The following is a 13,126-nucleotide window of genomic DNA, read 5'->3' on the forward strand; positions in this document are numbered from 1 at the left end:
TTTTTTTTTCTTTTAACAGTTTGTATAAACTGTTCAACAATAAAACTTACATCTCACTGTCAGTGAGTCAGGGACATAATCTTCACAGATCAGCAATTACGTGTTTCATTTATTTAGCGTTTTTTGTATGTTTTCTGTGGGGTTTTTTTGTTTGTTTGTTAATTTAGTGTTCTTTACATTTCAAAAAGTAGTACCTTTTAATTGAACAAACAAATAAATGAAACATATTAAATCAAACGAAACGGTGACCTATTCAGCAGTAAATATGCATTTTATCTGGGCTACCAACTGGTTTTAGAAACTGTCAGCTTCCAAACTCCAAAGATCTGAGAGAGAGCTTCATAAGCAATGTATTGTTACTTTTCTGAGGATGATGGACCTATTGAAGAAAGGCCTCTTTAGTTTTTGTTTAATGATACTCTATAAACACAATGATATTAACTTGGTGAAACAAGAACAACTATCAATATATCTGCGCGGTTCCTGAGTTATCAGATTATTGTCTTAATCTCCAAATGCAATAGGATGCAAAGTACAAGATAAGAAGTACATTTTAAACATCTATTCAGTCACCAATAATGCTAGAGTCGGAGAGCTGGTCTTCTATCAGGGACATAATGGGCTCCTGTTTAACATATTTATGTTGGTTATAAAATTAGGAACTGTCATTATAGCCCCACATCACCTGCATAAATGCAAAACATATAAATCAAGAAAAATTCCAGTGCCATAAAAGTGCCATTGAATAGAATAGCATGAAACAACTTATAAGATACCTGAATATTGTGCTAGCAATCACTGGGATGCACACTCAGATTTCTGGAGGATTTGAAGAACAAAGAGGAATACCTGTGCAGGTAGGACTCGAGGATATAAGACCTGATAAAGACATTTGGAGTCCCCAGACTGACTAATTAGTTTTCCTAAATAAAATTTCTCAATATTTACACATTTGCAACATAGAAGACAACCTGAGTCCTAAGTGGGGAAAAGGAAGAAAAAGAAAGGCCATCGGGCCGGCCGAGTGGCGCATTGGTTAAGAACTGGCTTGGGACGCCAGAGGGCCCCAGTACGGATCCCACATGAGGGCCAGTGACACTGCCCTCTACAGCTAAGATGCTGAACAACAGCTCAACCTGGAGCTGGGCTGCCGTGAGTCGCCAGCGACAGCCTAGGCTGCAGCCCCTGCTGCAACCCCTGTTGCCATGGGCTACCGTGTGTAGCCAGCAGCTGCAGTGAGCAGCCCTCAGCCGGCTACTGATCGGCCTCGCCCGGGAAGAGTGCAATGATGGTGCCAAATTGGGCCAGTGAAGCAACATTCTCCACAACTAGACGGAAAAACAAAACGACAGCAACTTGTCTGTTCCCCTTCCCCCAATTTCCCAGCGCTGTTCCAATTCCCCAAAAAAAAAAAAGGCCATCAATGGCAGAACTTGGATAACTCCTGCAGCACCACCCTGAACTCAGCCGTGCTTCTAGAAGTCAGTGGACCTGCTATCTGTACTTTCTGGAGGGTGCTTCTTGGGCGTTCTAGTAAATAAACACATTCTTTACATTGCCTGTGATGTTTTAGGGTCCCTTATCGGTTGGTGACTCTCGCTCTCCTGGGCCCCTCTTAGTCCAGTTCTTTGTAGAAAAAGTCTATGTTGTCTAAAATCATCCCATTTTCTTTTCTGAGGTGCAATGGTTTAGTCTGAACTTTGTAATTGGAAGTCCTGAAATGCACCCAAATTATGAACTATTAAAAAAAGAGCTTTCTGGATCCCAATTACTGCCTCAAAAACAGAGTGGACACTTTTGAAGTTTTTCAACTCCCCCTCTTCCTATCAACCCTCCCTCAACAATCTTAAAAAAAAAACAAAAAAAAAAACACTGCAGATTTTATTCATGTGGGATCATTCACACCAAGCTACCATAATGTGCAATTAACACTCTAGAAACTGAAAACAGTATTCAGCAAGACAGCTGCCTTATCAAAAATGCCAAAGGAGTTTTGAAGGGAGTAATGTGCATGTTAGAATAGGAAATTAATCAGAAACACACGCATGCACACGCACACACATGCACGCACACGCACACACAGACTACTGTCTTAAGTATATATGCATATTAAAATTTTTAAAATATTATGTCTATATTGATAATAAAGATTAACCTTTATTAATCTGGATAGAAAACTGATTTTTTTTGTTTTAAGGTTTTTTGGTGTTTTGCATCTGAAGCAAATGAGGAAGTTGGAGGTCTCTCACATCCCTTCCAGCTGGAATAATTTTTGATAATAATCACTTTTCAATTATATTTTATAAATTTTGCCATTGAAACAAAATGCCCCTTTTATTTCTTCTTGCCAGTAATAATGATACTTAACACTCATGCTGTTTTCAAAGTGCCTTTCAGACACTGCAGACACTAACTCACAATTGCAGGGTAAACTGCCTACTTTTGCACAGCACAATAGTCACAAGTACATTTATATTATAATCCCTACTAAGCTATGGCTCCAACTGACTGACTTACTAACTGAAACGAAGCAGAATTATCCCAGCAGCATTTTGTACAAATTTTCCTGTCAACTGACTGAAAGTGGTTTTAGAAGTAGGAAAGCGGGGGAATTTTATTTTATTTCAAATCCGTGGTGTCTACGTGTGAGGGAGCCGAAGCTAGTAGTAAAATTTTCAAGGAAAGCAGGAAGACATTGGGAATTTCCATGTTGGATTTGTGGAAAAGATCTCCATATTTTCTTTCATAAATTACAGTACATCAAACAGAATTGTGTTTGAGAAGTTAAAAGGGGTCAGAATTAAAAGCAGAATTAAAAGCAGATTGTGACCCCATGCAAAAAAAAAAATGTGTGCAGAGAAGACCGACCCTCATTTTTGGATCCCACAAATATAATGCATGCAGCTCACTTTTGTTAAGTTTTGTGGGAGCCCCTTGAGCGCAGGTGCCTGCAGACAACACATGCAAGTATGCCAGGAAGAGCAGGGCTGACTGTGTAGGTGAGTAGGGCAACAGGAGTATCCAGATAAGAAAACTGTCCCTGACCTGGTAAGGCACATGCTGGGTGCGAGTCCACCTGGGCTTCTAGGCGGTTCTGTAGGAATAGTTACACGTGAATGAATGTTCAGCAAATACAAAATCCAACCATCCTGAGACACTTAACACTAGTGCAAACATTCATTAATGAGAATCTCTTAGCCAACATGTTGTGCTTATTAAATTATGATAAAGTTGTTGCATTAGAACATTTGAACATTTTCCCGTTTGCTTTTTCCTAGTCTTGAGGATACGAAAAGTTTAGGTTTTATCTGGGGTGTGTGTAGGGGCGGGGGGGGGAGGGGCAAGGCACTATGTGTGTGGTGTAAAGATACCTAAATTTTAAGAAAACCAATTTACTAATTTATTTTAAAAGAATGTGGACATTCATGCTTTTACTGCAGTATGACTGAAAAAGAAATGTCTGGATGTGGTTGTTAGTGTTTGTAGACGTTGTTATCTGAGTTGAACATTCAACCTGGGTTCCGCTTATGCTCAGGCAACTCAGAACCAAATTAACACCGGGCTGTGTGTCTTGGAGATGTCTGATGTGGTAACTAGCTAGTGATGCAATTAAAGAGAAATGAGGCTGAAGATGTGACTCAAAGCTCTAACTTAATTTTTTTCTTTCTTTCCTTCCTTTCTTTGTCTCTTTTTTTCTTTCTTTTTTTTTTCTTTCTTTCTTCTTCTTTTTTTTAAGTTATAGGTACACAACGAAGGAGAAGCCCCAGTGCCCTGGCCATTGAAGTATTTGAAGCACACTTGGGAAGTCACATTTTGCAGGTACGTTTAAAAGAAGCTTGCTTACGTATTACTAAGAAAAATTCGTATGTTTAGTCTTTGTATGAATTTTATTTTAAATTTCAGCTATGTCTATGAATGTTGTTATTTTATCTTGGAATTCTGAAATTCTTATGAATTCATTTTTTTCTTTTTCGAAAGCCATCCCTTGAGAGAATATTAATGAGAAAGGGAGGGCAAGTATTATTTGTAATAATTGAGACGAATTGCACTATTCAGTTCATGCTCAATGTATAGTAGCTGGCTGTTCCCAGAATGACTGTGTGTGTGCCGCATTTGTAAGTGGATTTATGTGTGTGTCTTTGGAGCGCTACATTGTTTTTGGAAGAGCAAAATGTTGTGAAAGTAATGTGACGTTTTCCTGTGTTGCCAACTGTCAATTCTTTGCTTGAGTTTGCATTCATAAGCGCTTCCAACCTTAATGTTTGTCATTCCCCCAAATTACAAACTTTCTCAGGATGAAATTTACAAGTGTATTTTTAAGTGAAAGGAGACACATAATAATAATTTAATTTTACCAATGCATTTTATGACAGATAAACGTGAGAGTGACTAGAATGTCCTGCAGTTACTTATCTCAGAGAAGATTCATCCCAAACTCAGCATCTCACTTACTCAAAACCTGTTTTCTTAATGCTTTGTCATCAGTTCCACACATCCATGAATAATTGTTCTACATCATTTCTGCTTCCAGGGTAGAGGTTGCCATAGCCAAAGCTTTCTTTAACTATGCAAGAAACATTTTTAACATGGAATTAGAGAAGAAGACGTGTTTGGGATATTTAGGCAGATTAATTTGAAAAGATAATAATTTTTTATATAAAAAAATAAACGTAAACTCTAGATTCCTGTTTATTCAAAGTTTAAAAAAAATGACTTCTACGATGCTTTTATTCTCTATATTGTCAGAAGTAGTATTGAATCTAGCATATTATTCCTGAAAGTATGTATTCTAAAAAAAACTATCATCAAATTCGCCATGGTCAAATCCCAGTGGTTCTCTGAAGTGGTTCCTTGGCTGGTACCTTCAGCATCCCCTGCGATGCTTGTTCAAAGGACGCATTCCCGGGCTTCTCTCCAAACCTATGAACTGAGAATCCCCAGGGTGACATCCAGGAATTGGTGATTTTTAACAACCTTTTGAGAAAATTTGATATTTCGTTAGATCTGAGATGTCACAATTCACATTTGCAAATTTAAGGCCCTGAAGAGACTTATCTTGTTTATTTTTATTGACTCTGATGTTTCTCATTTCTCCACTAATACCTGTTAAGATTCCACATAACTGATGTTTCTTAAAATATACCTTGGGAGATCCTATTCTATCGTGCACATGCAATTTTGAATTACCTTCGTAGTAGATTAGTTTCAGGGACACAGGAAGGATATTTCTTTCTAGATCTTCAAATTTTTATTTCCCTCTCTCCTTTACACACTTTGTCCAGATCTCCTTTCTAAGTTTTGTAGGAGCCAAGCCATATATATATTGTTAGATTCTGGTGTGATTCAGGAGGACTCCTATTTATATTCTGAATCAATCAGTGCATAAGAGTTTAGGGAAAGAAATGGTTCAGAGATTAGCCCCAGATTATTATCCTCTGACTGTTTTAGAAAGCTCTCAAGGGAAGGCAGTTTAGGAGGTGCAAGAATTTCAAACTAATTTAAAATACAAAACTGAGGAGTTGAATTGAGCATCAGCTTAAAATAGACATATAGAATGGCTGTCCCACATGCCAGTTCAACACGAGACTTCAATGGAAAAGCAGGGGATCTAGAATGAGGCTGCTGAGCTCTTCTGTTCTTTAGGTTGGTCACTCCTGACTTAGACAACACGCTTTAACAGACACATGGACAGCTGGATGTTACTTGGAGTGGAATAGCCAGAGCGTGTGTGAACTAGATGTCACATTGCATGAGGAGTGGCAAAGGGCTTGGTGAAGTTTAGTTTGGAGGAGATATGACTTAAAAGGGGCATTAATGTTCTCTCTATGTATCCAAAGGCCTTATATGAAAAGAGAATCGGATATATTCTGTGTGGAAAAGAGAAAGAGGTCAAAATTGAAGAAAAAAAATCACCTGCATTAAAAACAAAACAAAACAAAAAAACTTCCAAATAGGTTTTTCCACATTTGGAAGGGGGTATGTTCAAAGCCTTTGGCTTTAAGGAGAAGTGCTGGTGGCTTGGTAGGGGTTCTTTCCCAAAAGCGAGGCATCCAAGCGTGGTTGCACTAGATACTCTTGAAATTGTCATAGAAACTAGAACTTCTTATCATTTGCGTCTAACACTGGTGGTTATGGGGTAGAAGAGCTGTATATATTCCTCTAAATGAAATACAGGAATTGTGATCGGGAAGGGGTTGGGAAGTAGTAGTAGTAATGAGAAGGGCCTCCTCTAATCTATCTAATTAGTTGTCTTTCCTCCTAGCATGGGACCCCTTGAGGCCGTAGACCCATGTCTGTACCATGTCCAGCAATACCTCAGTGGTCTGCAAGGATACTGTGGTTTCCATATTTTCCTTCAGGAGGGTCCATGCATGGTGGAATGTGGTTGAATCAAGGGGAATGGGATGAATTCTTTCTTCCCTCTGTGCTATCCTTCCTTCTCTTGCAAATATCTGATAAAAACCTCTGTGGTCAACAAGATAGGCATGGTTTCTAACCTCACAGTTTATCATTACCCCCACCCCCAAAATACTTAGTAAGAACATAGAATGTGAAGTGGTAGGCATGTGGCTGGTGCTTAACCAATAATTTGTGAAAAGAGCCAGGAGGCCTCAGAAAGTGAGACGCATCACACTTGCTTCTTGGTGTAATATAGGGCTACAAAAGACTGAGGCTCTGAGTTTGCCACAAAGCATCAGAAAAGATTTCTCAAAGCTGTTGATAGTTGAATAGAGAAGTTTATTCCTAAGAAAATTGAAGAACATTCTAATCAAAGGGAATGTCAAACACAAAGGCACAGGGGCAGGTAATAGTAGACCTTGTTTGGGAACTGTTCAGATGTTCAGTTTGATGGCTACTTCACATGCACAGGGGAACACATAGAGATAAAGATGGAGACATCATATGAGGCATATTGTGGCGGACCTAGTGAACCAAGCCAGGATGCTGTAATCAGTGATGTGCCCATGGAGAAGGCTTTTGTGCAAAAGACTCACCAGATGAGGATTTGGTTGCTTCCTAGAGTTATTATCAAAATACTGTGTCTAGAAAGTTTTTGCATTGTTAGAGATTGTTATAGAGGCCATTTAGGAAATTAATACAGTAGTCCAAGAGTCCAAAGGAAGATATTCTTCGACATAGTGGCTCTATAATGGAGAGGCAAGTGTGGAATTAAGATGAAATGATTAAATGTGAAAGGCTAGGGGATGACAGGAGTTAATAACGACTACAGGTTTTCTAGATTTGGTAACTAGCTGTTTGCTGATACTCACACCTGAGAGACATTAAATGGGATATTTTCTTAAATAGCCAAGTTAATGAGAGACAAGCAGTTGGAAACCTGAGCCTGAATCTCTAAAACAAGGTCAAGCCTAGGGCTGAAAATAGGGCTGGGAATTACTAATCACGCGCGTGTATATGAATGATAGTTCAAATCAAGCAGTGAGTTGCAGACCCATGGAAATGGCATGTGACAATGACAGAAGAGCAGGCACCCCCAGTGTGTGTCCATTAAGATGCAACTGGAAGATGAGGAAGGAGTAGACAGAAAGTTAAGAGGAGACCACAGGCTTTGACTTTGCTTAAGGAAGGAGCATCAACAATGTCAAGGTGGCTAAGGATAAATCCTTTAGTAGGATAAATACTAGAGATGTCATTGGTTTGGTCCATTGAAACAGCTGCAGTGAAATTTTAGGAGCAGCAGACAGACCTAAACAGTGCTAGAAGGTACAAGTGTCTGGATGTTTGTGGTAAAGGAAGGGCGGGAGACGAGAAGGTAGTGTGATGGGAAAATTTTCTTTTTAATGTTGTTAGAGTATGTTTATATGTCTGAGATTCATGGGATCAAGCATTGGCTAATTATATGCTCTTTAGCAATCAGCTTTTTCCAAAATCAATATCTTGTGGTCCTGTCTATATAAAGAAAGGATAAGCTTTCATTATTATTAATGGTTATATGCCATTCCTTACTATGGATGTATCATAATTTATTTAACCATTTTCCTGCTATTGACTATTTCGATTATATGTATAAATTTGCATTTCTAATGCAAATGCCAAGTGAGGTGTGTGTGTGTGTGTGTGTGTGTGTGCGCGCACACGCATGCATGCGCATGTGTGCGCACGCACAAGTGCATGTGTGTGTGCATGTGTTGTGTTTGTGGGTGGGTGTGTTTCAATTAGAAAGAGTCTAATCTGGATTGATTTGAGCTTAAATGTATTGAATTTTTGTATGTATGATGTTCTATGTATTGTGATAGATAATTTTCTTATGTTGTCATTAAATACTCACAGTCTGTACCCATAAGATAGGTGCTATGATTGTGCACATCTTAAAATTGAGAAAACTAAGACTTAGAAAATTTAAATAACTGACTCAAGCTCAGGTAGCTAGTTATGTGAGAGTTCAATGTGAACCCAGCATACTAACACTAAATTATAATACTTCCCAAGGATGACGGGGACATTTTTAAAGACAATGGAAATAAAAGGAAAGAATTTATATTTTAAGTGAACAGGATTAGGGAATTCATGGAATCTGGAAGTAGAGGTCAACTCCACATACCAGGGTGAGGCTCAGGAAATGCCTGTGACTGCTCTATACTAGATGCCAAGCTTTCCTGCTACCCCAGTGATGTTTCATGGAAGGACATGCTAAGGACCCCTTGGTGTAGAGAGTTGGGATGGGGGTTGAAGATGGACTCCTTAATTTTTGGTCCACCCATTCTGCTGCAATATGTGTTTTTGTAGTGTACATCTTATTAACTATATATTCTCTTAGTCAAATCTGGATTTAAAATTCAAATTATTTCCTACTGAAAGGGGAAAAAAACTTAATAATGATTCTATCAGTATAAAATCAAGTGTTGCAAAGTTATTTTCCAATTTAATGGTCCAATACCAGTGTCTGTAGGCATGAGCATTGCTCAGGCTGTGTACCATGCAATGCTAGGACCACCCTTCACACCACTTACATGGAAACTTTAGTACTGACTGTGACACTGAGTGTAGCCTCGGTGAACCTGTAGCTATTTCAGACATGAATTTCACAACAGTGGCATCTTCAGGAGAGTTTAAATGTTCAACTGATGTCAGCCTTGAAACAGCAGGACTTGAAGTGTATTCATTGGGCCTGAATCAAAGCATTTGAGTTCACTTTATTCTTTGACTTTTATTAATCAGATGAGAGGTAGGGGGGCAAGGGGTCAAATTGGGGAATTGTGCTTTTTATGACAAAGTAAGTAAAAAACCAAGAACTTCAGGCTATTATGTGGGATTTTTTCCTGAATACAGTAGACTAAGCACTAATCTGGTTCTTGTTTTAAAAGCTCTCTTTAAGCATCATTGTTTCCACTTTGTGTCCTTCATATGAAAAAAGATGAGTATTTATTTTGACTTTCTCAATTTGGAGACCAGATAGAATATTCATATTTTACTTTCTCAAAGTTAACGAAACACAAAATGGTAACAAATATCTTCATAACTCATAAAATTAACTAGTGGAATGACTTCCCCTTAGGAATAGATTTACAAATGGAGTGCTTTAATTATTTGCGTGCCCTTAGCAGAGGGGTTTAAGTTTTGTTGTTTTTTTTTTCATTCTGTAAATAATGCTTATATAATTGTGATATATAAAACTGCAGTATTGTTTTTGCATACTCCATAGTAATGCTGCTTTACTCATGCAACAGGCGTTAAAACAAAGCAATCAAATCAAACCTTATATGTGGAAGATTTTTAACATTAATGTTTATATTCTTGTGAGCACATTGTGGTGAACTACAATAGACATGGTATATGTTATACTACTGACATTATGTGATATCATTACTAATATCATTGCTAATAACTATTAATAGTTATAAAGTGACTGAAGGATGATTTTCATCCATAACTACGTTTTGATATAAAATAAATGGAATTTTGTGAGTTGGATAATACAGTCATAATAAGTACCCACATTATTTTTTGTAAATAAATTATATAGGGATGTAATTTAATGTAATTGTTATTTAATCTAAGTCTTGGGAGAATAATAATATTTTATAAGAAATGCCCTAAAGAGAGATAATGGCAGAAGTGTGGTATCCATGTGTCAGTTTTGAGCTTGGCTATATTGCATGAACCCGTCTGTATCTATGTAATTGAGCCTACAGTGTTTCTGGTGTAAAGGAATTTTTAGCATTGCTCTTAGAACATTCAGGCTCCAAACAGAGAATCCCATGGACTGACCCTTTGAAGAAGACTAAGAGAGAGCTGCCAAAAACATTCAAATATTATATCACCTGTGGTTCTCTGACTGGGAATGTATCAGAAAAGACTGAGAAGAATGGTTGCATGACTGTCTGTTTTACCCAGTATAACTAGGGAGCTAATTGTTTTTGCAAGGATCATTTATTAGTAGAACAACTCTCTTGTGTAAGACATAGATATGGCCATCACCTTAGCAGAACTGTTTAACTAATGTATGTATTTTTTTTTAATGGTGGGTGGAAGGGAACTCAAATGTAGTTATTTTTTCTACTCGATAGACAAAGTAGTCAGAGATTTGTGTGGGTGAAATGAAAGAAAACATACATCTCAATGAAATGTCAGATTTCAATCATGCGTTTTTTTCCTTTCCCTTAATTCTTTTAACTGTGGAATAGAGAGTAGAATCATGTCTCAAATAAAAGAAGAGCTCAGGTTTAAAAAGGGGTGTTATGGATCAGATTTAGGGAAAAAAATCAGATCAGAATTTACATTTATATTCCTGTGTTTCCATTTTTAATCACATTTTGAAGATTGGTAAGAACTTTCTCTGGAATCATGACAAGTTGGTTTACATACTATTTTGGTCCTGCAGAATTATTGTTATATGAATGAGAACATAAAGATTCTCTACCAGATATATTTAAAAATTTGTGGTTGATGAAGGAAAACAAAAAGTATTTTGTGATATTTTATATCTTTGTTAGTATTTAAGTATTTTTAGCCACAGTCTTCCTCCAGTCTCTGAGACCCATTCAATTGTAGAAGACTAAGAGATTCTTTAGAGAAAGTAGATTGGCTATATGGGCAAAGAGAGCTATTTATAAGAGTATTGGGGTGGGAGATAGAGAAGGCCAAATCTGTTATCAGCATCTTCTTCAATCTTATTCAATAAAAGAAAATAAAAGGTTGACTTGTACAATTCAAACATTTGGACAAAGAAAACTGAATAATACCTAGAAGAGCTCAAAAGCTGACTAATATAAAGATACAAATTATTATTTAAAGACATTGCCTAGCCAAGTCAGCATGCATTCTACATTTGATGGTAGTGTTACCAAAAGACTTCTGTGAATGATAATGATACAGTCAAGCCTGTTTTGTATTTTACTGATGGACTGGATTTTACCTTGATTTATTGTTTTATTGAAACTTGAAAAAGAAATCATCATCTCTGGGGAAGTTGCATGTTCTTACCCCTGATGACCCATGTTGGCAAAGTGGTATGTATCTTCTTGGACATTAGTGCTAAAATAAAATAACTTCAGACAATAGAGGCATTTTTAGCTGTGATAGAGAAAGGTGAGTGAAAAGTGAGTGAAGGGTGAGTGACCCTATAGTCTACCTATGATCCAGAATGGTAAGAAAATGTAAAACTAAATATAGAAAAAGAGAAAGTTAGTGAATATATTTGCATATGCAAATTAGCTTAATTGATACTGCTTGCCTCTACAGGGATTTTTCATTACAAACTGGAGTGCTACATTGTTCAGCTCATATTGAGTAATTTAGTAACTAATGAGACCAGTTTGCACTAATTTGCATATGATAAATGAGCTTAATTGCAGTAAATAACTTGGAGGCATAATTACTTAATTTTCCTGTGTTGCACGGCTTTTAAGTTCACGTATGAACAACTCAAGATAATTTTGCATATTTAAATTAGTTGCTTTTAAATTTTCTTGAACAGAAAAAAAAAAGGAACACACCTTATCAATTGAGCTGTAAAACAATCAGAAATAAGTTTTCCAGTATTTTTATTTAAAAGTAAAGAAAAGAAAAGCAGAAATTTCTTGAGTTTGTTGTTCTCGCTCACATTCTTATCTCAAATAGGATATCAGCATTGACATTTCGGGAAATGTTTTTAATGTTGAAAGTTAATGCACAAGTTCTTATTAGTAACTGACCTAAGTGTAAATTGAAATATGTATATGAATGAATCATAACTTTTGAAATGGGGTTTATAAAAGATATGTGATGTGTCCCTTCTCTGACCTGGCAGATTAATATTGGGGGGTCCATCAGATCGCCCATCTGCAATGTGCATGTGATCTAAGTTGCTGGGCTTTGATGAAGCAGGTATCACTCTGACCCTAGCATGGATTTTCTGTCTAGATTAATGCTTCATACTTACGAAACTGGTTTCATTGGAGAATCTCAGTGTAGTTTGCCAAGAATTATATCACTGGTCTTCACATTAACTCAAGAATTATTTTTTATCAAAATCTCCATTCTCAAAATTAAAAAAAACAAAACTGAAGTGCACAGAGGTTGATGACTAAACCATTATTTCATAATTCTGTATTGCCTTCGAATTTTACTTGGAGGGAAAAAGTATAGTTATTCAAAATTAACATAAGTCATATAAAATTATATTCGTAATTGAATATCAGAAAATATTTTATGGTTGCAAAAGTTTAAAACCTGTCATTTAAAAAATCATTGCTACTTTAACTCATTGTATATAAAGAACAGAAGGGGATATTAGGTTTATTCATTTGCCACAGTCTGGAAAAATAGTTCATGAAACTTTTCTCTGAACAGCTCAAATTCCATTCAATGCAGTGTAAGTTTCCTATGTCCTTCAACGGTGGCCAAGAAACAAGTGCTCATAGTAGTATATTCCAAGTGTAAACTTGGAGTCCTTCATGTAATAGGTGCTCAAGAAGGGCCTGGTGAATAAATGAACAAATAAATCCTTCCCAGACAAAGTCACATTTAACCCCAGAACTAGGCCCCCATTTCACCTTTGTGTTCCTAGCCCTGTTTTTATTCATATCCTCTGAATGTGGGACAGAGAATGGCCGATTCTTTCAGTGTGTGGGTTTTGACCTTTGGCCAATTTATGTTCACATCCCAGTTTGCCCACTTATTAACT

At 36.9% G+C, this 13,126-nt stretch overlaps 1 protein-coding gene across 8 annotated transcripts in view; it reads left to right on the forward strand.

Annotated features, from left to right (window-relative positions):
* Nucleotides 1-13,126, forward strand: part of NPAS3 (neuronal PAS domain protein 3) — an 897,388-nt gene that overhangs the window by 437,634 nt on the left and 446,628 nt on the right. For 6 of the 8 annotated variants that reach the window (XM_019656776.1, XM_019656779.1, XM_019656782.1 and 3 more), the window contains one exon: nucleotides 3,737-3,819. In XM_019656776.1, coding sequence (XP_019512321.1) covers nucleotides 3,737-3,819 — 83 coding nt within the window. The remainder of the gene's footprint in view (nucleotides 1-3,736; nucleotides 3,820-13,126) is intronic. The other 2 variants (XM_019656780.1, XM_019656777.1) reach the window with 1 other exon arrangement.

This window comes from Hipposideros armiger, unplaced genomic scaffold, assembly GCF_001890085.2.
Source record: "Hipposideros armiger isolate ML-2016 unplaced genomic scaffold, ASM189008v1 scaffold_265, whole genome shotgun sequence".
Taxonomy (NCBI): Eukaryota; Metazoa; Chordata; class Mammalia; order Chiroptera; family Hipposideridae; genus Hipposideros; species Hipposideros armiger.